This window comes from Lonchura striata, chromosome 5 (genome assembly GCF_050655825.1).
Source record: "Lonchura striata isolate lonStrDom1 chromosome 5, ASM5065582v1, whole genome shotgun sequence".
NCBI lineage: Eukaryota > Metazoa > Chordata > Aves > Passeriformes > Estrildidae > Lonchura > Lonchura striata.
The window spans coordinates 69434034-69458411 of record NC_140707.1 but is presented as its reverse complement, the minus strand read 5'-3'; the positions used below and the strand labels follow the sequence as shown (position 1 = coordinate 69458411).

The window sequence follows — 24378 nt, the reverse complement described above, 5'->3', positions numbered from 1 at the left end:
GTATTTTTCACTGTCATTTTACTTGCCAAGGCTGGGTTAGTGTTTTAGCACACCAATACCTCCAGACACCAAACTGACCAGGCTGTGAGTCTGCCAGGTGCTGTCAGGGTGGGAACAGCTTGGGGACACTTCCCTGGGCATTGAATCAGAAATGACAAATCCCTCTTCTCCTGTGCTTTTAAGGGTTTCCTGGTGGCTGGTGAAGCTGTAATCTCCTTGTTTTTGTGTGTCAGATTATCAAAGCATCAAAGAGTTTTATTTAAGATGTGTGGGTGTTACTTGTCCTCTGAGTTGCTTGCCACAAGATAATTTTGATCTTTCACTGAAAGCCAACAAATCTATTTCATTAAAAGCAAACCCATAGTCCTTTTCAGTATTTTATTTCATGCTGACTTTTTTGTAGAGTAACTTCTAAATTATGCTAAATTGTCCCTTAAATAGGGAAGAAATTATCTCTAAAAATAGGTTAGATTGTAGTTCTTGAAAATATGTTTGAGTAAAATATTTAAACAGTAGCTAAAGGTGTAATGAGAGGTGGATGTCTCTAATAAAGAGCTGTGCAGACACTTATAAGCCTGGCTGAACCCTTGTGTGATGAAGTTTTTTTCCAATGAAATGGTGTTTATGTCATGAGAGGATCACTGTGATGGCAGTTCAAACTCCTGTGCAGTTAATAAACTGTAGTATGTTAATCCAATTGTAAAAGTACCTTTTTTTTATAAATAATATGTCAAAATCAAATATTTCAGAAAGTAGTTCTTCCTATGCTGTTTTGGAGATACACAATGAGTTAACTTTTATTCCTCTTTTTATTATTAAAATATCAATTTAAAAAACAATCTTTAAGCTTTGAGGTAGTTTTATGCTTTATAAATTGTGTTTAAATTTTAATAAAACTTTCTGGATATTTTTGGCACTTAGCCCTATTCTCCCTAAGTTCTGTTCTTGATTTAAAAAATCTGTTTCTGAGCAAGCTTCAGAGACAGGACAGGGTACAGGAAATTAATTTCTTTTTGCAGCCTTTTTCTACCTTGACTACTCTAAATTTTAAAATATGATTGTTACTAATTTGTGCATTTTAAATACATTTTACTGCAGGGAAGAAATTGAGAACAAAGGGGAATCGGAAGGTGAAGAAGATGAGGAGGACACAGAACCCTGCCTGACTGGAACCAAAGTGAAAGTAAAATATGGACGTGGAAAGACTCAAAAAATTTATGAAGCCAGTATTAAAAGCACAGAAATTGATGATGGAGAGGTTTTATATTTAGTTCATTACTACGGTTGGAATGTAAGGTGAGGATAACAAACTGCCTTTCATTTCTTTGTTCAAAGGCTTATTTGCAAAAAAAAAATTAGTTTTTAAGGAAATAAAGTGAGATCTGGTCAGTGATATGGCTCCATATTGAATTATCAGCATAACAGGCTCTGACTTTTTAACTTTTTAGTGTTGGTAATTCTGTTCATGGTGTTGCACTGAAATGTCAGATTATACTTCTGTTTTTCCAAGTGTCCATCTGCCTTAGTAATCTTCACCCCTTCCAGGAGTATCCCTGATATTTATTGTGTCTATCAGTTTAGCACTAGCATACTTTCCTTTAAGGGAGCCATTGATAAAGGTGAAGGTATTTACAATTAATGTAGCAAGCATTGGAATTTTGGCAGTAAAATATATTCTTATATTGAATGTTAACTGGGATTGTAAAAATGCTCCTTCTGGCAGCCAGTCTTTATAGTGCTTTATATACTTCTGGTATCTGACTTGTGGTATTTCAAACCCATGAGCAAATTTCTTTATGTGGCAACATGAAGTTTGAGTGTGGCAATATCCCCCAAATATTTACAAGTTCACTTTACCTTATTAATACCTTCAGGAGATTTTGTGGAGCATCAGTGTGTTTGTGCTTTTCAGAATCTCATCTAGTTTGTTGCCATAATTAAAAAAAAGGTACATTTTCCTGCTGAGGTATGGTATGGTGAAAACTGTCTAATGTGTATGATGTGGAATAACTGACACTTTAGAGCTGACTCAGTCCCTGAGTGTTCCAGCGAGAGACAGGGAAGTTTGTACCCCAATTCCCTCATCCCATAAGGTTTTTTATGGACTGGAAATGTCATTCACCTTTCTAAGGCCAGAATGCTGCATAAGCTGTAAATACATGTTCTGCTATCATGGAATGGTTTGGGTTGGAAAAGAACGTCCATCACATTCCACCCTCCTGCCATAGGCAGGGACACCTTCCACTATCCCAGAGTGCTCTGAGCCCCATCCAACCTGGTGCTGGCCTTTTCCTACCCCATTAATAAATATTTTGTGTTAATTCAAGTCTTTTACTCCTCATACTGAAACAACATTTTTATGTGCAGTGATAACAGCATGGTTTCATTCCCTTTCAGGTATGATGAATGGGTGAAAGCTGATCGGATTATCTGGCCAGTGGAAAAAGGAGGACCAAAGAGAAAACAGAAGAAAAAAACAAAAGTAATAATTTCAATAAGTTTGTTGTACTGTATTTACTGACTAGCACTGTCCCTGTTTTTTCTAAAAAAAGTTATCAGGCCACAGTCTAGTTTTTTAATAGAGTAAAAGGTTTGATAATCAGCAATTAATAGAAATCTACTGTTTCCCCTGCAGAATAAAGAAGATGGTGAAAAGGATGAGAAGAAGGACGAGGAAAAACAAAAATCCAAGCGTGGGCGGCCCCCTCTGAAATCCACTCTCCCATCCAACACGTCGTGCAGCCTCCCCAAAACGCCCAGCAGCGAAGGTAAATGCGGCTCCAGAGGTGCAGGAGCAGCCGTGCTCCCCGCGGGAGCCCAGGGGCTGCATGTGAGCTGTGAGCCCGGAGCTCCCGCTCCGCCCCCGGGGCCGGGCCGGCCCCGCCGCAGCACCGAGCCTCGGCCTCGGCGCTGCTCCTCTCGGTACAAATTAATCCTTTCGATTTTAATTTTAGCTACACCTCGCAGGCAGACCAGACGTAGCTCAGGAATGTTTGATTCTGATAGAGGATCAAACGGTGAGTGATCTCAGCCCTGTGTATGCTTTGGAGGCTTTTTCAGTGCCTTTTTGAAAAGAAGTTTGGTTTTTCTGGTTGGTTTTTTTTACCTTTTTTGGGGTTTTTTTGTTGTTTTTTTTTTTCCTTTCTCCTTGTAAATTTTGTTGAGTAAGCAGTTGAGCTGACACTGCTGAGGAGCACAGCTTGCTCACAGAAGAGCAGTGACTGTACAAGTCATCTCATGTTCTTCAGCCAGAGCCTTTCAGTCCTGAACAGACCAAATCCAGTGCTATGATGATAGTCTTTATTGTGCTAATTAAGTCCTCAACCTCAATACTCCATCATCCAGCAGAGCTGTTAATTATACACAAATGGCAGCACATCTTTGGTGTTTCTAAGTCTCTAAACAAGAACTGGAGTGAAATCACTGTCTCCCTTTAGTACAGGTCCCTGAATAATCTTCTGGTAATGTACTAATGCTTGCTCTCTGTGTGGTGCATCATTTGTACAAGAGTTTCACAATACAATGTCCATATTGGGGTTTAGAAGGTTTTTATTTTTATTTTTGGGTTGGGTTTTTTGGTTTTTTTCTCTGCATGGAGGGGAGAAGTGTTGTTTTTTGGTTTTGTAGTGTCACATGGGAGAGGCAATATCCATGGGATATTTTTTGCTGCAATAAAATGTAATTCATTTGTATTGGCTTATTTGGGAAATAGTAGGAAATCATAGACTTCATCTAAATCATCTGAGTTAAGAGCATCATCCAGATGCTTTCTGGACTCTGACAGCAACACCGCTACTGCAGTTTCATAGAAATGTTAGGTAAAAATAAGAACTGTAGCAAGTGTGTTGAGTAATGCAGGATTTTTAAAGTTTAAAATTATTACTGTAAACTAATGTTAACACCAAAGATTACTGAAAGCAGGTTTTTTGTGAGGTTCAAATAAAAAGTCATGCTGCAATTATTTAGGGTGCTGTTTGCTTCTTTTTAAAATTTTTTTAGACTCTGGTACATCTGACAGTGAAGCAGATGAGTCATCTGAAAAGAATTTGAATGAAGAATTTTCTCCAGAAACTTCAGAACTGGAAAAAAGTGAAAAACTCCGTGATGAGAAGTTGGATGAGGAAAACCCAAAGATTTCTCATGTGCTGAAGGAAAACGACAGGACTCAAGTACAGTCACTAGAAACACTGAAACTGGAAGTTGAGGAAAGTGAACAAATTGTTCAAATTTTTGGAAATAAAACAGATCAAGTGGAAGAAATCAAAAGAGAGGTTGAAAAATCACCTAAGGGAAAAGGGAGAAGGAGCAAGACAAAAGATCCCTCGTTGGAGAATGCGAAGATTGCACCAGGAAGCCAGGAAGAGGTTACAAATGAGTCTCTTACAGAACCTGAAAGATTAGATGTGTCTTCCTTGGACTGTAAGGACATTTCCAGCACTACTGAGAGTGAAACAGAGCCCTCCACAAAAGATAAGAAGCTTTTGAAAAGGAAAACTTTGGAACAGGCATCACCTGAGAAGAGAAATCGGCGAGAGAGTGAGATGGAAGTGCCAAATATTGTCTCTGAAGAGAGGACCAATGAATGTAGTGGAGCAGAGGAATGTAGAGGGCTGAATGCTGAGGAGTCCCTCAGAACTGAGAACGAGGAGATGCCATCCCTGGTGGCGGAGTCGGTTCCGCACGGTGCGGAGCTGAGGAGTGACAACTTCCAACGCCCGGCCGAAGCCAGCGAGAGCGTTCCCTTGAAAGATGAGGATGACACAATGCCTCAGATTGGTCCTGAAACCCTGCTGTGCCATGAAGTAGACCTGGATGACTTGGATGAGAAGGAGAAGAGCAGCACTGAAGACACAATAGCAGAAAAGCCAGACCCCAATGCTTCCAACTCTGCCCCCTCTGCCTTAGCCCCCAGCGTCCCCTCGAGCTTCCCGGTGGCCTCTCCTCTGGCCCTCAGCCAGGACGAGTCACGCAGCATCAAGAGTGAGAGTGACATGACCATCGAGGTGGATAGTGTGGCAGAAGAGTCTCAAGAAGGGCTCTGTGAGAGCGAGTCTGCCAATGGATTTGAAGCCAGCACCACGTCGAGCAACTGCAGCATCGCCGGGCAGGAGAGGGAGACGGGAGAGAAAGGTGGGTGTTTCCTGGAGGAGGCATTCCCTGCTCTGGTTGTTGCTGAAGGTGGCTTGAGACTGGTGTCACTTGGCTAAAAATTGCTGCTCTGTTTCATCTGCTGGTTATAGATTCACAGAATGGGTTGGGTTAGAGGGAACTTCAAAGCCCATCTTTTTCCAGTCTCCTTCCATGAGCAAAGATGCCTTCCACTATCCCAGGTTGCTCCAAGCTCCATCCTGCCTGGCCTGGAGCACTTCTAGAGATGGGGCAGACAGAGCTTCCTTGGGCAACCTGTGCCAGGGCCTAGCACCCTCACAGGGAAGAATTCCTTCCCAATACCCCGTCTAACCCTGCCCTCTGTCAGTGGGAAACCATCCCCCCTTGTCCTGTCACTCCAGGCCCTTGTGCCACGTTCCTCTCCAGCTCTTTTGGAGCCCCTTTAGACCTTAAGTTCTTCCCAGAGCTTTCTCTTCTCCAGGCTGTGAAGGGCCTCAACTCACTCAGCCTGTCTGGTTTTAAGATTTCTTTGTTGCTTATAAAAAGAGCTTTTTAGTAGCAGAAGTATTTGAGGTATCTTACATTTTATTTTTTATTTTTTTTCCCCTCCTCTCATAGGTCAAAAACGACCCAGTGACAGCAATAGTGGAACACTGGCAAAAAAGCAAAAGCGAACTCCAAAGCGAACCAGTGCTGCAGCCAAAAATGAAAAGAATGGAACAGGTATATTCCTGCAGGGAGAGGAGGGGGAAGGTTATCCTGGCCTGTAAATATGTATAAGAACCTACTGTTCTCATGTTACAGTTTCCAGTGGATGGGGCTTCCCTCTCAGGGTTTTTCATTTTTATTCATCATGATTATTGGTGATTAACTGGAGAGAAGTTCTGAGCTCTGTAGTGTAACTGAGAAATCTCTTGCCTGTTTTATATTACTTGGAAAAATGTCTAAATTATTATTTATATTAGCAGCTACTATGTATTTACCATTATGATGATTTTTAAATATTGGAATGGTTATGAATTTGGCAGAGGGCACATTTAAAGTCTTAAAACAGGTGTTTCTCCAGGGGAAAAAAAAAATCAATGTTTTTGAAATATAGAAAAGTCTACATGCTAGAGAAAAGCTTTTTCTCCAAATGGATCTTAGGGATCTTGTCTAGTTTTTCTCTCTAGCATTTATTTTATAACTTGCTGTGGAAATCTGGATTTTGTGCTTCTGTAGCTCATTTTTTCAGGGGATCACAAAGTGGTTTGGGTTGGAAAGGACCTTAAAAATCATCTTGTTCCAGCTGTCTGCCATGGGCAGGGACACCTTACACTATTCCAGGTTGCTCCAAGACCCATCCAACCTGTCTTGGAACACTTCCAGGGGTGGGGCAGTCACAGCTTCTCTGGGTATCCTGTGCCAGGGCCTCACCATCTTTATAATAAAGAATTTCTATCTAATATCCCATCTATCCCTGCCCTCCCTCAGCTTAAGGACATTCCCTCTTGTCCTGCTGCAACATTTTTGACAATCATTGCATGACCGAATCAGTGGCTTTGGCTTTGTGGCAAGACTGTTATATTTTTAAGTATCAAACTAAAATACTAATTATCTGACATACACTATTCAGATATATTTAAGATGCCTGTGGAAAACTTGGCAGCTGTTGTGGGAATCTAAAATATTTGAATATATGAGCTAAAAATTTTCTGGTACATGGTGAACTTCTGTTGTTTTAGTCATCTTTCAGAATTGTTCCTTTAGATGTGTAGAGCAGTTTGACAACTAAATACAATCATGTGTTACCTACCCATAGTAATACAGGTTTAATCTTTAAGAAAGGGGTTTTAATATCTGTTTTATATTAGAAAGCTAAAATAGGTGATGGAAGACAGTTTATCGGTGCTCTAATATTCTAATTTTGGTAAGTTTATTTATTATTTCTGTACAGAAGTTTGGCTATTAGTTTTTCACTAGGCCTAGTCAGCCCTTGAATTCTTCTGCATCAGCCATGATTATTACACTTGAGATTTCAGTGCATGTTGTGTCTGATCAGGTTATCCATGGAATCTGAGATCATTATTCCTTGGGTGTGTTTTGTGATCTTCTAAGCAAGAAGCAGCAGGATTTTTAAATCATTGTTTCTTTACTATAACCCAAATTTTTAAAATGTCAAGGTGAAGGTTTTAAGTCCAAATTAATTCTTTTTCCTGCAGGACAAAGCAGTGACAGTGAAGACCTCCCTGTCCTGGACAGTTCCAGTAAATGTACTCCTGTCAAACACATCAATGCATCCAAACCACAGAAGATTTCCCGCTCCCCTGCCAGGGTGATTTCTCCTCACATCAAGGATGGAGAGAAGGACAAGCACAGGGACAAGCACCACCACCAGAATGCTTCACCCAGAGTCTACAAATGGAGCTTCCAGCTCAGTAAGGATTCTTGAAATTATTTGATTGCAGGGAATTTGTGAGGAAAATTTGTTCTGAAAGAAAAACATGGAAATTTGAGATTCTAAATTAGGTGTGGGCCTTTTCTGGCATAGTTATGGAAATGTGTTATCTTCCATGCTGTTTCTTACATCCTCTTAAGAACTGCATTCATTTGTTTAAAATCACCTTGATAATGCTATTTTTTCTTTTCTTTCCACTTGCAGATGAACTGGACAATATGAGCAGCACTGAAAGGATCTCCTTCCTACAAGAAAAACTCCAGGAGATACGGAAATACTACATGTCCTTGAAATCAGAAGTAGCAACCATAGACAGGAGAAGGAAACGATTAAAAAAGAAAGACAGAGAAGGTGAGGTTGAGATTTGCTTTATGAGTCCCATGAGGGGTTAAGTTGTTTGGAAGTGCATAACTCAGAGCAATTTGAGTTTAACTGATGATATTTTAGAAGAAAGGAAAGTATTGCCATCTGTTTGTGTATGTATATAGAAAGAATATTTGTGGCTTTTTGGAGCTTTTGGAACTGACAGAAATGTACTAGAAACTTGGACTTCCTAGTGCAAGTATTTCCATTAGACTCATCTGAGTTACCTTTTCACTAACTGGGTAAAGCTAATCCTGTGTCTGAATGCAGCAGGGAAAGCAGTTGGCAAAACCTCTATATCAGTTTTTTGTGCTGCTGCTTTGATCTTTTACACAACCTAAGAACCAAGGAAACCTTCCTTGTGAGCTGTACTTTGACAACCTAATGCTGATCTGTTGTTCTGTGTGTTCAGTGTCCCATACAGGAGCATCCATGTCATCTGCTTCCTCAGACACTGGAATGAGCCCCTCATCATCCTCTCCTCCCCAGAACGTGCTGGCTGTGGAGTGCAGGTGATAAACATTTCTCTGCCTTGCCAGCAGCTCGCTGCCATGGACATAAACCCTGAAATTCAGCCACAGAAAGCACTCAACTGGTTGGACATTGCCAAGTATATCCTGTACACACTTCCACTGCTGGACTGTACCTATTCCCCCCTCCTACCCTATTCTTTTGTTTAATTTACTGTTCAGAGAACTTAAGCTCATTGGTAACTGAAGGTTTGTAGGCACAACGTGACATCCTTGTCATTGTGTTTGTTATTGTTCCTTGTTTGTTTCTTTTTGTTTTGTTTTGTTTTTGTTTTTTTTTTTCCTAACACAGAGGAAGGGCACTTATCAAATTTGCAAAGTTATGTCCAATGAAGCATTCAGGTATTCTAGGGTGATCTTAAAAAAAAAAAGTCAGCAAGTGCACCAAGCAGACATCAGAGTATTATCCAAAAGAACTGAGTAACTGCTGCACTTTTACCGAGCTGTGGGTAACTCTTGGTGAGTAGTTCCTCTTTGTGGAAGCACTTGCTATACAGAACTGCCAAAGTATGTGTTCAGCAATGTGCCCAGTTTTAAAGCTGTAAATGGGACAAAATAAATTGTGAAAGGAAGTGTAGTTGACTGAAAACTACAGTTAAAATAAGTCTTCCACTTTTTATAGGATTTTTGAGCACACAATTATGCAAATGTTTTAATGTTTATTAATGTTTACAGTGGAATTGTGAATAGGTTTTCAGTGGACTATCTTATCCCTTGACAAAAATATTTTGTCTTTTTTCTATGTAATTTCAGAGTTTTTATTTTGTTACAAAAAGACGAAAAATGAAATATATAACAACAATGAAGTTATTTAACAAGATTTCTAAAGCTGAAATTTTTGTGTAAAATAAGGTATCTTGCAACTTGTTAAATATATTTATTCAGACATTGGATGTTGTATTTTTATGTATTTTTTAAAATATTAATAAAATTGGAAAAAAAAATTCTAGGTTAGTTCACTCTTTGGACAAAACATCCTTATCAGTTCTGGCTCTTCAGGAGGAGTTATCCAGTAGCCAAACCTGTACTTCCAATGGGTCTGTCTACATCTCCTCCACCACACAGATCTGCCAGCAGGCATCTGGGTTCAAATAAAACTTGATTTGGAAACTTTGGCAGTCCTAGTACTTAACCTTGTTTGGAGGAACAAAATTTATTGGGTTGCCCTTTAAGATGCTTTGTCACAAGTTCTTGTGTTTGCTGTACTGCCGAATAAATTTCTATCTCCCAAAGTTGAGATGCACCAATAAAGTAAAAGGAACTGTGTGTGCTCTGCCTGTGGATTGTCCCATGGGCAGATGCAGCTTGTAAATAACTCTTCCAAACCCATGTATTTAAAGCAGTTTGCATATACATTATGTATAAAAAGTGATTTTTTAAAACAATTTTTTTATTCATGTTTGTACATTGAAAGGGGGTCTGAGCCCCTTTTTCTGTGTTTAATATGCTGTAGAGTAATAACATAGATGCTCTAGACTGTATATCAGGATATTCTGGTTCCACACAGCAGAAGGTCAGGAGGAAACACTAGTGATGGCGTAGCATTACTAAAATTGATGTTTCTTGAAATTTCATTTTACAGCATTTGTCAACTTGTGATTCCAATTCCTTCCATTTTCGCAGAAAATTAAAGAAAAAGTACTCTTGTAAATGCACTTTTTCTGTCTTTTCTTAAGCAAAGCAGAACTATTTCAATGTAAGATAAATATGGAGCTCACTAGACAGTGCTAATAAAGGCCATGTTTTAAACATAGGCTTTATATTCTATTTTTATTTAAGTGATTGTTCTTGTAAATGTCTGGACTTTACCCTAAATAGGAAAGTTAATCTCCATAAATTACTGTAAAGACTTTTTTCAGAGCTAACTTTTACTTGTTAATCTTCTAATAGCTATGAATAAAAAGCAATACTCATTTAAAAGGAAGTAACATGGGTGACATGTTTAATACTTACAGAAACAATCTAAAATCCAGAGAAAAAAACAGGATTAATGACATCTTGTGCAGATCTCTGATATGTAACCTGTGTGCACACTGTGAGATCTTAAACAGGCACAGAGGATGGAGGAGGTGCTGCCCTGGCCTGGATGTTCTTGTGTGTTCTCAGCTGACTGCTGCTCCTGCCTCTTAGGAATGTTTAAAACCCTGCTTGGAAGGCTCCAGGTATGCTCCCATGGACCATGGGAACCCATTCCAGCCCACTGACAGGGAGAACTTCCTCCCTTGCTTCTTCCTCTCCCACCTGCTTCCCTCGCAGTGCTCACCCCAAAAACAACTGGATGTTACTCTGGCAGAGCACTGAACCTGCAGGAAAAGATGCATTTTGTGCCAAGCCACTGGCAAAGCCTCCAGCATGTCACTGATTTCCTGGTTTTTATTTTTCTGGGAAAGAGCACATTAAATTATTCAGTAGAAGTTTGCAGTAGTTTCCTGTGTTGTTTAAAAATTTCATGGAGAAAAGAAAACTAACTGGAATCATTGGGCTGTCCTGGGTTAAAGGTGCAATCAAGAAGAAACCCTAATGAAATCTATGATTTCTAACTCTACAATAATCCCCTTATTGAAGCCTTGTTGATATAAATTCCAAAGTGTCTTCCACTGGCTGGGAGTTTATCCTGTTGAAGACACAGTAATTAAGATTATACAGAATTGGGATTTTTTAAAATAAGATATTAGATTGTGTTTCTGAGACCAAGCAGAAATCAAGCACCCTTTTGGCAGTCTTTGTGCTGTTCTCATGCCTTCTGATTTCCTAGGTTTTCCTCAAAATGGTACTTGCTATTTCAAGCTTCCTTAGGAGGTAAAAAAACCCGTAAGATATGGGATCCAACACTGTTAAATTAAAAGAACAAGGTTGTAAGAGAATCTTCCTTCATTTTCTGCAATTGATACTGTCAGATTGCTGGCAGATAACTTATTTTTGTATTAGCAAAAATCTGAAAGATGGAGAAACTCAGAATGCTTCCATGCAAGGACATAAGGTAAGACTCATTTCCTTACTTGTTTTAGTTTTCACTTTCCATCAAGTGTATCAGCTATAGTTGTACTAATGAGTTTTTATTTTCTAATGTGAAAGTTTAGAAACACCCAGCTAAATCCCTGCTTGGTTTTGGCTCCTCCATCAGGTTGCTGGTGGCTGGGAAAGTTTCTCCTGTTTAATCAGCCTGAACAGATCAGGCAAGAGAAGCAGAGTTGTCAGAACAATAATAACAAGTCATTGTTTTGACAGAAGTGAAACAGATTTTCAGTAGTAATTATCAGTGAATGAAAAGCATAATAAGAGCAAAGAAATGTATGCCTTTATGAAGGATGATGTATCTGATCTTCACAGGGAGCAGGAGAAAAGGTGATTAAATCGCTGTTGTGCATGCTTCAGTCTCATTTTTTTGAAAGTGCAGTATTAGAATAGGCAGAAGTTTTTTAAATGGTTACATATTCTCATTTTTTGTAGGGGGAGTCATGCAGAAATGGCTACCAAAATTACTCAGGATGGCTTTGATGTGGAGCTGGGAAGAGAATCTGAATCTAAGGATTGTCAACTCCTGTGCCTCAGTCAAAAAATCCACTGCTGAGACAGCCTTCTCTTTGCAGACAGGTCTGTCAAACCAGGTGGAATATTACATTTAAAAAATTCATACTTTTATAATATGTTCTTTTTTTCCCCATTAAAAATATTCTTGGATAGCTGAGGCAGCCAAATGGATTTTCTGGGCAGCAGCTGTACGTCTAAGAAATGCTGTTGTCTTCTTTTTAAGAAAAGAGCAGGTTTGATGGCTTGAAAGAAATGCAACATGAGCCAGATTTACCAGCTGAAATAAAAGACTAATGTCTTCACAAAAGTATGTTGAGCTGTCACTTCACTGTGCCCCTGCCCTTTGCAAAAATTATGCACTGAAATCTTGGTTATTTTTCCTTCTCTGGTCTTGGGATTTTATTATTTGCTACAGTGTGAGGCTCTGGAGATGTGGGGGACATAACAAAACTGGAACTAAAGGGGATGTTGCCAGAGGCTGACTCACTGTAATTCTAGGGCTAAGGAAAATGACATTTTGTAATTAGCCCACACTGTTAAGCTATTGCTCTCAGACTGAGAAAATCTGTCATTCTCCCATATTCACCTCACACCAAATAAGATGGGATTTCAAGAGGTCTCAGTGTTTAAAATTACTCATCTTTATCAGTTACTACTGAGTAGCTGGGATTTATTTGAGGTCTTTTGTTTACTCTGGAGATCTGAGTTCCCCAAATGGCACAAGTATTAGTCCCAACTATTGCTTTGAATGGATATGTAAATTTGTTTTTTTGTGTTCTAGTGTTTTTGGTCTGATGGTGTGTTTGTTTCAATGCCAGTGAGTGGTGGATTTTAGGATTAGCCAGCCCAATGGCAAATACAATGCTATATTTAAAGAAAACTGGAAGGATCAAACTGTTGATTATGAAAGCAGTTTTTCTAGGAGCAGGACGTGTCTGGTGTCCTCTTAGTTTTGAATTATCTTTGTTTATGGTGTTACTCCTGCTTCTTCCCATTGCAGAGGAACCCTAAATTCTGGCTCAGAGCAGGTTGGTTCTGCTTCAGCTCTGCAGCTGTTTGCATTGGTTAAAACCCTTCTGCTGCTGCTTATCCCCTACCAAGAGTTTTCAAACATGAGAAGTGGCTTTGTTTGATGCCACTTGGCCTCAGTGCACCAGCACAACTCTCTCACTGCACTAAGCAGGGCAGCTTTGCTTCACTTTCCCTCTTTCAGTGTTTGCCAGCAAAGAAAAGCTGCCCTGGAGCTGTGCTGCAGCTGTGACAGCCTGCAGGGGGTTGTCACTCGTGTGTTTAACCCCGACCCTGAGCCTGCTGTGGGGGACACACTGCTCTGGGTTGCTGCTGTGGGTTTCGTGATGTCTCACTTTCCCTGCTGTTCAGAGTAACCCAACAGCATTTCCATTCCAGCACTGTCTGTGTCTTCAGCTGTTCCTGAACTCCTCCTCTAATCCCTCATCTGGGTACATCTTGACCTAATTTACCAGCTATGCCATTTTCATAAGGAGGGGTAAGATGTGGAATTTGTGTGAAATACTTTGCTATATTGCACAAGAGTGTGTTTTGTTTCTGCTTTAACAAGGAACTTGTTTATGTGTATGTGTAACTTAAAACCATCACTCTTGATGCTCCTTTATTTCCCTTATGAATAAATAAAGCTATTTTAAAAGGAAAAATAAGGAAATCCCCAACCCTTGATTGCTTCTGCACGTGCTCTTCTTCCCACCCTGCAGGTGACCCCTGTGTGCCACCCCAGTGGCATGGATGGGGGCAGTGGCTGCCCTCAGGTGGGCATGACAATCCCTCTCTGATAAGGAAATGTTTTGGCAGTGGAACAAGTAAGAGATAAAAATTTATGTTGGCTTGTGCAGGTATTTGGATGTGATTAACTCAGAATGTGAGAGCAGCCTCACTTAATCCTGTGGGAATAATTATGGAATAGTTACCCACAGGCAGTGCAGGAAGGAGCTGATCTTAGTGGCTGTGGTTTGGCTGGGCAGCATCCCTGTGCAGGGTAACGCCTCTCTGTGCCTCTCAGTGATCAGCTGATGTTACATTCAGCCCAGAGCTGGTTTCACAAAATTTATTTTTATATTTTGGACTGTCCCAGTGCCCAGGGATGACACTGCTCACTGCATCCCCTGCAATGTCCTGCCTGCCCCAGAGCCTTGCTGGAGCTGGGGATGTGCAGGCAAGCAGAGAAATGTATTGTCTTTTCTTCCAGATCTTCCATAAGACATTTTCTTATGTCTCTGGAGAATCAAAAACCAGTTTGGATTGGAAGTGACTCTCACAGATCATCTACTTCAACCCCAGGAGTATCTCCTCGTGCCCCAGCAGTCTCTGTGGTCTCTGAGTGCTCCAAGGGTGACCCTGCCCTTTCCCTGGTGCCCAGGATCCATCCTCCAAGTGCCTTCTGGTGTGACCCAGCCACCTCCCTGTGCCTTTTGGTGCAATACGGCCAGTAAGAGAGCAACAGTTTAATCTGCAGAAACAGTCACTAATGTACTTCCCCTGATCTAATTCCAGTTGTTGCTGTAAAACTGTAACGTACATTTTACCTAACATGCACATTTTACCTGCTGCTCCCTGACACCAAAACACAAAGGAGTGTGAAGTTAAGGTAAAACATAATTTTAAAAACCCTCCAATATGAAGGAGAATGTGACTTTTTGAGTTCTTTTAGCACTATCCTTTGGAAATCCAAGGTGCAGGCTTGATGCAGGTTCAGGTGTAAGAGGCTTTAGTTACTTTTACAGCTTTTAGAGTTTGGGCCAGACTCATTCAACAAATTTTGGAGCTGAGCTTAATGGACTTCTTAAGGTTTGAACTGGATTCTTCAAATGCCATGTGCTGACTTCCCAACTAGCTAAGAGAAGATGCTGAAACAAGAGCTGTTGCTAAGCTCCAGTTCCCAGAGTGGGGAATGTCAGAGCACACAGGATTTGCCTCCTTGCTCTGAAGCTCCAGCCACACTCAGTGTTTCACCCACACTCCCTGACAGCTCTGCAGTCGCTCCTTTTCTTGCCTTCCAACAGAGCTCGGCAGTTGAAGCTCTCAGCAGGGGATTACATAAATTGGGGCTTTGCTGTTTTCCTGGAGAGAATTCAAGGAGCCTCTATTATAATCTTCCAGTTGATTGATCTGATGGCTGTGCCAGCTCTGTGCTGTCCAGGGCACTTTGGAGCAAGGCTCTCATCTGACCCTTGCTGCTGAAATGGTTCTGGTGTGTGTGGGCTGAGGAGGAATTGTGTTTGCAGCAGGAAGGATCCGTGTTCCCTCCCTGCTGCTGCAGTGAGCATCTCCCCCAAATGAGTGTCTGTTTACCAGCTCAGTTTCCTTGAGCTGGTTTTTGGCAGGCTGCCCTCCTGCTCCCTCCCTACCCACCTCCACTTTGGCTCACTTTTTCCACAGCTTTCCCACTACTCCTTCCTCAGCAACTTCCCATTTTTCACCCTTTGCTCCTTCTTCTATCAGAGTGGGATCCATTCCTGCAGCTATTGTGCCTCAGCAAGGTGATTCACCTCCTCTTTACACCACTTAATGGCATTTCATAAAATGCTGTTGTCTCTATTAGGATCCAGAGTAAAACCGTTTTTATCACCTGGATGCTTTAGTTACATGGATGCTTTTATTTCCAAGCTCAAATATATTTGTATTGTCTGTATGCAACCTGTCACCTGGATGTGAAAGACCACAAGACTTTCGTAGAGGAAACAGAGCTTTGACAAAACTCTTTCAGGTTATCCAAACCTGAAAGGGGGTAATTTATTAACTAAGTCCCTCTAAAACTTGCTTAACCTTCTTTCAAGGAAATCTGTCCTAATATTTAAATATTTTCCTAGCTCCAAATACTGAAATGAGAGAAAAACCCTCACTTCATCCCCAATGTGCTTTGTTCAGAAGACATGAAAATCCTCCACTTCCATCAGTTAAACTCTTCAGGCACTTTTCTGAGCACCTCTTTGCCCATGAAGATCCAGTGGAAAATCTCAATCATGGATTACTTTCAGATGTTTAACAAAAAGAGACTGCTTCAAGGACAGCCTTCAGTCTTAACTAGGCATGTATTGATTCTAAGTTGGCTGCAACATTTGTGGCAAGCAATCTGGACAGTTTTAGCCTGATATTCCTTTTCAAAAACAGGACATTGCAGACTTGCTGCCTCATTTGGGCTGGCTTTTAGCCTTCACTGTTTCAGAGTGAGCTCTCATCATCTCCACGGTAACAAGGCACAGGCAAAGGAGGAAGGGGCTGTGATAGAGCGAGTACCAGCACAGGGATGTGAGACTGGAGGCTCACACTGGCTCCTTCCACCTCTGCAAGCACAGGAGCAGGGTTCCAGGGAGAGCTGCAGCACAGCAGTGTCTGTCTGCTGCAAGTGGCAGGGGCATGTGCTGCCCTCAGGGGCCAGGAATCCACAGCCTGGACAGCTGAGTTAATCATTCAAGCTGCTGCTGGAAATAAAAAGGCAGAGAAGGTAACAACAAAAAAATCCTCCTGCTCTTTCTGTTCCTTGCTGTTGCCTCTATAAATAACAGAACCTGGCAGCTGACATGAAATAGCTTTGGTTCACTTCTCATCACCTGGAATCTCAAAATTGGTGTTCCCGATGTTCAGTTCCCATTGTTCCTGTATTTTATGAGTGAGAACTGAAGCACAGGGTGCCTGTTGACTGTCATTGTGCTGCCCTAATGCCCTGACTGCAGGGTTTCAGCTGTCAGAATCCTTCCAAAGCACTGCTCTGTTTCCTAGCCCAGTCCAGCTGCCTTCCAAACCTCTCTTGGTTCGTGCAGCAGCAGGACAGACTGTGCTGTGCAGAGCCTGAATTTCCTGCTGGCATTCACGGGAGAAAGGTGGTGTTTAAAAAAAGACTGCATGTGGCACTCAATGCCTTGGTTTAGTTCCGGTGTTGGGGATTGGGTTGGACTCTATCTTTAAGGTCTCTTCCAACCTGGCCATTCTGTGATTCTGTGAAAGCTGCAGCAAGCTCCGTGCTTGGAGTGTGTCAGGCCAGGAAGCCGGGCTGGGAGGACCCTGAGGGAAACAAAGGGTGCACAGGAGCTGCCTCAGGCACAAGTGCTGCTACTGCCCCATGTCCCCTGTAAATGACCCAAAGATAACCTGGGGCACCCCTGCCTGAGCTCCCTCTGACATCTCTCAGCTCCTAAAGCAGCAGTGAACGAACAGAGCCCTGGAGCAGCTGAGCAAAAAGCCCCCAGCAAACAAAACACTGCTTTCAAATGTCCCAGAAATGGCTCTTTGGAAAGAACATGTACACATACACATATACACATGTATATGGCTCCCGTTGATTTTATTTGAATTAAATATAAAACTATTCCCCACATTACATTGATTCATCTCAACCAGTCTCAGCAAAAGGCAGGTGAGCCCTCCCACCACCCCTGAAATTCAGACACCAGTCTGTGGGCCCTGGGAAAAGTTGTATCTGCATCATTTCCTTGTGGAAACAAACTCCACAGCCAGGCCAGCAGGACTGAGCTCCTGTTTAACCCTTCTGCTCCCACTGCCTGAGCAGTCCCCACAGCTCTGCTCTGAGCTGCTGGACACACATCCTGACAGTAGGAATCCCCCAATGTGTTCTTGCCCAGGGAACACTGGCACAGCTTAAGTCTGAGCACAGTGCTCTGCTCTAACGAGGTTGGCTGAGCAGTCCTGCCTTGGCTGCCAGAGCCTCGTTCTGCTGGATGTGGTACTCCTGGAATCTCATGGAGATCCTCTGGGTCATCTTTAGATACTTCTGCAGGCAGTTGTCTGAGCAAGTTATCTACAACAAGAGGGAAAACACAGGGCTTCAGACAGTGAGTCAAACACATCCCCAACCAGGACCCAGATTACCACCACAGACAGGGATAAACAGATGAGCACATCTCGTATTATCAAGATAAGGGCAGTAGAAAATGCAAAGTTGAGTTTTTCTGGTATGCCTGAAACATTTACTAATATTCATTCTCAAAATGAAGTCTCCATGGAGAATGCCCTGGACCTAGCAGATACCATCCTTCTGTCCCTGGGCTGCTCTTGTGGAACTGAACTACATAGTTTGAAATTAATAATAAATTATTAAATTACTAAGTTTTGTTTTAATTCTGCTTACAAACACATACTGGCTTTGACAGCCAAATATGATCTGCTCTCTGCTAACTCAGTTTAACCCTTTTTTACTCTTGTTCCCATTGGCTCTATCAGCCTTCTGGTACCTGCCTTGCCACCAGAGTACATCAGTCAGCTGGACTGGGACATAAATAAAGAAACAAACACCAGAGCCTATTCCATCCACAGTATTTTTCAAATTTAAAGTGTAGAAAGAGTTGTGAGATTATTTCTGAGCTACAGTCCTACTAACTGGATATTCTGTGCCACAGCTCAAAACCTTGCTATCACTGCAAAGGTAACAAATCTGGGTAGAAAGGAAAGCCAATCCCTTTGCCCAGGAACGCAGACATTGCTTTGGTTCTGCTCAGGACAGAGGGATGTGAAAAGCAGAAGGGATGGAATGAACCAGACAAAACCCCAGCGAGCTCCACACACCACCCAGCACCTGCCCTGCTCTGTCCTCAGCCTGGCACCAGCTACAGCCAAACCTGCTGAGCAGGAGTGGAGTCTCCCTAGGAAACAACTTCTGGAACTGCCCCAAGCCTCGCTGCCAGAGGGAGCGGCGTGTGCGACACGCTGCTGCAGAGTCCAGACTTGCACTGGGACTTGGGCGAGGAAAGAGATCAGAAGTTGGGTTTTTTCAAGTGCAGGATCCCAAAGGGGATGTGTGGAGGTTTTGATCTCAATTATTTGATAAGAAACTACAACTCTCAAGAGGAACATGGGAATTTCCATAGCAGCGTCCATCTAGACAAGTGTCCTGTTTCCAGAGACAGGTGCTCTGCAGGAAACCCCATAATGGGCAATATGGGCAGAACTTCCCATAAGAAAGTTCCTTTTTAGTTCCACTGTTAACAGAAAAAAGGCAGGTCCCAATCAGAAAATGGTTTGGCTTGGGATGGACTTTAAATATTATCTCATTCCAACCTCCTCCCATGGCAGGGACACCTCCCCTAGTCCAGGCTGTTCCAAGAATCTAAGAATGTTTTTTGGACCTATGTAATCTTTAATCCAGAGTAATTATAACCTGTAATATAATTCCACTAAAGCAGATCCAGAGAAGATTAGAGAAAGAAGAAATCTGTCTTGGGAAGCTAAGAGAGCTCTGTTCAGGGCAGCAGACCCAAAGCTGAAAGGAGACATGAGTTTTGCCTGCAGTGAGAAGCTGAACTCCAAGGAGGCAGAAAAGGATCCAAAACAATGGTTAATTTAAAATTTTAGTTGTTTTGGTTTTTTTTGGTTAAGCACAGGTTATTAGATTTTTAACCAACAAAATGATTAGGCTCTGAAACAGTCTTTCAGCGGGCAAGGAGAAGCAAAACCATGCAACTGCTCATATGGAGAACTTAATCTTTCTGCAGATGACGACGTGAGGGTGCTCCCTGCAGTGCAGAGAAGTGGATTTAAAGCCAGGGCTGTGTTCCCACAAAGCAGGAACGTGGGCAGGTAAACAAATATTTCAGCAGGATTCCTCAAAGAATGAGATGGAGGCTGTAGGTGGGCAGCTTCCATGTCCATGGAGTTACCATCCATGAGAAGTTAAAGCACAAGAACCTCCACTGACAGCTCAGGGAATTAAACACATGGAATTGCAAGGAGCAGCCAATATTCAGTGGGGACTGGGCAGATTCTGTGTGTGATAACCAGTTCTAGAATGGTTTTGCTGGAAGGAACCCTAAAGAGCATCCACTTCCAGCTCCTGCCATGGGCAGGGACACATTCCACTGTCCCAGGCTGCTCCAAGCCCTGTCCAAGCTGGTCTGGGATCAGACACTCACTTGGAAGCACCATGCCAGACACCCACACTCCACTGAAGGCTGCTGCCTGGCTTTGGATCTTAATTTACAGATCAAAACTCTCTAAGTTGCTTCTGAAATTGGAATGCTGCACAGCAATTCTACCAAAGGGTCATTAGAAGCCATCACCTACCTCTTCTGGTTTCACATCTCTGCTAGTGAAATCCGTTATGCAATCCACGAAGCAGTTTTCTGTAAGTTTATTGTATGTGCCAAGAAACTCCTTGAACTGTAAATAAAAAATGGACAATGGATATTAGGGGAAAAAAACCCTGTGTTTATTTTTCTTACATAGAGCTGCATGGTATAAGAAAAAGTGAAGGACAAGTCACTAGAAAAATTTACTCTCAGTCAGAAGATTTCAGCACCAAATGCTGCTCATATACAAAACATGCTGTTTGTCAATGGTCACCTGCTGAACTTTTAGTTGTGTTAACTCAGGTAACTCAGAGTTCTTGTCCTTCCCTGTGCACTACACCTTCCACTCCCTGTGACAGAGCAGCACGGGACTTTCAAAGCCAGCCCTCCCAAATGCAGCATCTCACCTGCTTGATCTGATCAGACTCTGATATTTGTCCAGCCATGTTCCACCACCTGTGACTTAGTCACCTAAAGGTGAAAACAAAAGTGGAGTTTTAAATAAAAAAACATAAATATGAACTGCAACATTTTACATCAGAATGGAATATTGTGCATCCTTAAAGTGTCTTTAAATACAACTTTACTAGCAACTCCTAAGCCATTCACTCAAAGGGAAGTTACCTGTTGGGAATGTATTCAGTTAAATAACCATCCAAGATAATTCCCAGTATGAAACCTTACCAGAGCCACCTTCTAACTGCTGTCCTTTAAAGACTTTTAGGGCATTTCACACAGCTGAAGTGACTTACAGAATACCTTATTTATTTTTATAAGTGCTGTCAAGCTTACTGAATAAGCTAGGGCAGGAGCTGGGGAAGAAGCAAAGTCGTAACACTTTCTAGCCTTAGAGTTTCAGTGACTTCAGATGTGATTTGTAAAAAGTGAGGAAAAAAGGCAAATATAAACTGGCAGTCACTGAACAGATGCAGCACAAGGTGCAGGGCCTGCTTTCTGTGTAGCTGCATCAAACACCTCAACTACAGCAAATGTCGTGGTTACTGTAGTGAATTAAATGTAAGAAAAACACAGAACGATGAAAATGGAATGCAACAGACAAAGAAAAAGGAAAAAAGTTAACAGCCATGGATCTAAGAATTTAAACAAGCATCCTCAAGGAAGACTCACATTCCTAATCCAACACACTGAACAAGTTAAGGCTTGAAAGCATTCCTGCAGGTTTCCTAGAAGACTGAAGCCTAGTCTCCTTTTCCCTTAATTTCCATGTTATCTAAGACCTGTTATCACAGATGACAATGCAAACTAATATCACGTGTTGGCAAGAACAAGTTCCTTAGCTTAATTCCACTTGTGGAAGAAAAATGAGCAACTGAAGTGCAATCACTTTGGGAAAAAAAATTCTTTTAGTCCTTTAGCAAGGACTACTTAGAATTAATCTTCTATTATGCTTTGCCAAGTTTTGGGCAAGACATTCATGTTTTAGAGAGCTCTAGCAATTGCAGTCTCTCAGCAGGGGGAAGGGAAGGGTTACACAAGCTGCCTGAACATGAACAAAGAGACAGCAACAATTATTTCTACAACAGAAAGAAAATGAAGCAACTAAAAATAGCATCAGGGAGCTCTCAGAAGAGTGAACCATCCCTACAGCCCCTCCTAGCAGCACAGGGATGTGACATCTGCCTCCTGACACCACACTTTATCCCTGCACGGGGAGCCAGTTCAGAGACTGGAGGCCAAGGACACAGATGATTCTGGCATGTAAGATGCAAGAATTCCTCATGGGCAGGTAGGTCACACATGTTATTCTGAAGGACAGCCTGCAACATATGGTGGTAACAGGGAACCAGGTTTTATTCAGATGGTCACAGAATCACAGACTGGTTTGGGATGGAAGGGACCTTCAAGATCATCTCATTCCACCCTCCTGCCAGGGCAGGGACACCTTCCACTATCCCAGGCTGCTCCAAGCCCCATCCAGCCTGGCCTGGAACACTGGCAGGATGGGGTACCCACAGCATCTCTGGGAACCCTGTGCCAGGGCCTCAGCCAAGAACTTTCCAGTATCTAACCCTGCCCTGTGCAGTGCAAAGCCATCACCCCTTGTCCTGTCACCCCATGCCCTTATCCAAAGTCCCTCTCCAGCCTCTCTACCCTAAACCCCTAATTTTTTGTTTCAGAGAATGGACATGCCCATCACCTGGAGTAAACAGTGAGAAGTGATGGCAACTCCACTCTCTCATTGCTCAGGCTGTGAGAAAACAAGACCAGTGACAATTCTCCCAGGGCAGGTATGTAGATAATTAAACAGAAACTGCAAGGAGCACTTCTGTCCTCTGCCAAAGGCAGGAAGCTCAAAGTTTCAACTGTCGGTGCCATTTTCCCACAGTCAGCGTTGCTTCATGATCTGTGTTTGCAGCAAACCTGATCCCTGTCTTTCTGTGACTGATTTGGCAAGATTGAAACTGTAGTTTCACAGAGCTTCGACACCTGAGGAAGGCTCTGATTCACATCAACACAACCTGATCTGAAGTGCCTGAAGCTCTTGTCCCTGTGCAGGTATTTCACACATTCCACAGGGAAATCACACGGCTCTGCTGCACCTTCAGCTATAAATCAGCCTTACATCTAGAAACTGAACATTCCCAGGAATGTGCAAATCTGCTTTGATCCGAAGTCTGCTAAATGTATTCTTTCAGTATTTCCTGCTGCTTCTCCCCTTTCCCTCCAACTCTGAAAAAAAGCTTTTAAAGGGTGATGAAAGAGTATTCAGCACCTCAGCCAACCCAGCCCAGAGCTTCCTGCAGAGCTGTTCACACCACTCCTGCACGGCTCAGGTTTAATCCTACAGAGCCTGGAGACCTTTCCAGTAGGCTAAACACGATTTAAAAATCCAGCACTGCCCCTCTAAGCAAGGATATTCACACTGCAGGAAGCAGAGGTCTCAGAATAAACCTCTGCTGTAAGGGACACAAGGTCTGGGTGTGCTGGGTCACCAGAAGGGAGCAAGGACTGGGAAATCTCCCTTCTTGGAAGGCCCCGGGGCTCTTCCAAATATGTATTTCATTAAGAGGAGTCCCTCTGATCAAAATAAACAATCCCTGTGTTTGGGATTTTTCCCCCCATCTTTTTGAGAAGAGCTGCATTTTTCTGGGAAGAAGAGTGATGGAGAGACACTACAAATCCCTCACACTTGTAATCCCCACTATCCATCTGAATCAGCTGTAACTACCACCTACTCCATAAAAGGAAAGCTGAAATGTCTGTTTAAACCTTTGCATCCAGCTGCACACAGAGAACACTATGCAAGTGTTTCTGAAAAGGAAAAAGAAGGGTAAAAGCATCAAGTCAAAGAAATGTTTCAGAGTAAAAATCTCAAGTCAAAGAATTGTGTTAAGGTAAACCCCCCACAGCTTATAGAGAAAGTTCTTTTATCATGGGGGTTACTAGGATACAACAGGATTGCCATTAGATTGAAAAGACACCCACACAAATCGATTTTAAGAGGCCAGAAGCATTTAAGACAGTGAAAGGACAGGGTGAGATGAGAGGCGCTAGTCAGGAGCTGGGTAAGCAGCTGTAGCTGGCGCTCAGCGGATCATTCACTGTCTGCTGCATCTGGCGGGGACCCTGCTCTGAAGGAGAAGGGATCGAGGCAGAAACCAGCGCCAGAGGCGAGTGCGGGCTCAGCCTGACCTCAGGCACCAGGCCAGCCTCACGCGTGTGGGCACCCTGAGGGAAAATACACATCTTCCCGCCGCACTCCCCTATTTCCGTGAGATCACACCCGCCTCACGCTTCTCACCCCATAAAACCAAAACCTGAGGCTAACGGGTCGCGCTTTATTTATTTTTTTTTTTTTTGGGGGGGGGGGGCTTTTCCTTCTACTCCATCCTCCAGCTCTCCCTTCCAAGGGCACATCGAGTTCCTCTCCCTCGGCAATCACTCGCTCCGCCAAGCCCCGGCCCAACACCGGGCACGGAGCGCGGATTTCCCCATGGAGGGCTCTGGGGAGCGCTCCCGGTGTCTCCTGGGCCCTCACGGGGAGGCTCCCGGTCCCGCCAGGGCCATGGGAACGCTCCCGGTCCCTCAGGGAGGCTCCCGGTCCCGCCAGGGCCATGGGAACGCTCCCGGTCCCTCAGGGAGGCTCCCGGTCCCGCCAGGGCCACGGGAACGCTCCCGGTCCCTCAGGGAGGCTCCCGGTCCCTCCCGGTCCCTCAGGAGCGCGCGCCCGTTCCCGCGCCCGCTCCCTCGCGCGCACTCACCGCCCGCGCGCCGGCCCCGCAGATTCGCCGCGCGCGCGCGCACGGGGAGGGCGCGGCCCGTCCCGGGCCCCGCAGATTCGCCACGGGCCGGGCCCCGCCGATTCGCCACGGGCCGGGCCCCGCCGATTCGCCAC

At 43.1% G+C, this 24378-nt stretch overlaps 2 protein-coding genes across 5 annotated transcripts in view; one reads left to right on the top strand and one right to left on the bottom strand.

Annotated features, from left to right (window-relative positions):
* The window catches only part of ARID4A (AT-rich interaction domain 4A), a 47087-nt gene extending 36724 nt beyond the window's left edge, over positions 1 to 10363 (top strand). For 3 of the 4 annotated variants that reach the window (XM_021534651.3, XM_085580962.1, XM_085580964.1), the window contains 9 exons: positions 1099 to 1296; positions 2398 to 2482; positions 2636 to 2768; positions 2955 to 3017; positions 4000 to 5130; positions 5728 to 5832; positions 7311 to 7526; positions 7751 to 7897; positions 8322 to 10363. In XM_021534651.3, coding sequence (XP_021390326.1) covers positions 1099 to 1296; positions 2398 to 2482; positions 2636 to 2768; positions 2955 to 3017; positions 4000 to 5130; positions 5728 to 5832; positions 7311 to 7526; positions 7751 to 7897; positions 8322 to 8425 — 2182 coding nt within the window. In that variant the 3' untranslated portion in view covers positions 8426 to 10363. The remainder of the gene's footprint in view (positions 1 to 1098; positions 1297 to 2397; positions 2483 to 2635; positions 2769 to 2954; positions 3018 to 3999; positions 5131 to 5727; positions 5833 to 7310; positions 7527 to 7750; positions 7898 to 8321) is intronic. The other variant, XM_021534652.3, reaches the window with a different exon arrangement.
* Positions 10364 to 17267: 6904 nt separating this feature from the next.
* TIMM9 (translocase of inner mitochondrial membrane 9) lies at positions 17268 to 24328 on the bottom strand. The gene is made up of 4 exons (XM_077783907.2): positions 24245 to 24328; positions 20429 to 20492; positions 20017 to 20112; positions 17268 to 17758 (listed from the first exon to the last, which is right to left on the bottom strand). The coding sequence occupies exons 2-4, from the start codon at positions 20465 to 20467 to the stop codon at positions 17624 to 17626; spliced, it is 270 nt and encodes an 89-aa protein (XP_077640033.1). The 5' UTR covers positions 20468 to 20492; positions 24245 to 24328; the 3' UTR covers positions 17268 to 17623.
* Positions 24329 to 24378: the final 50 nt, after the last annotated feature.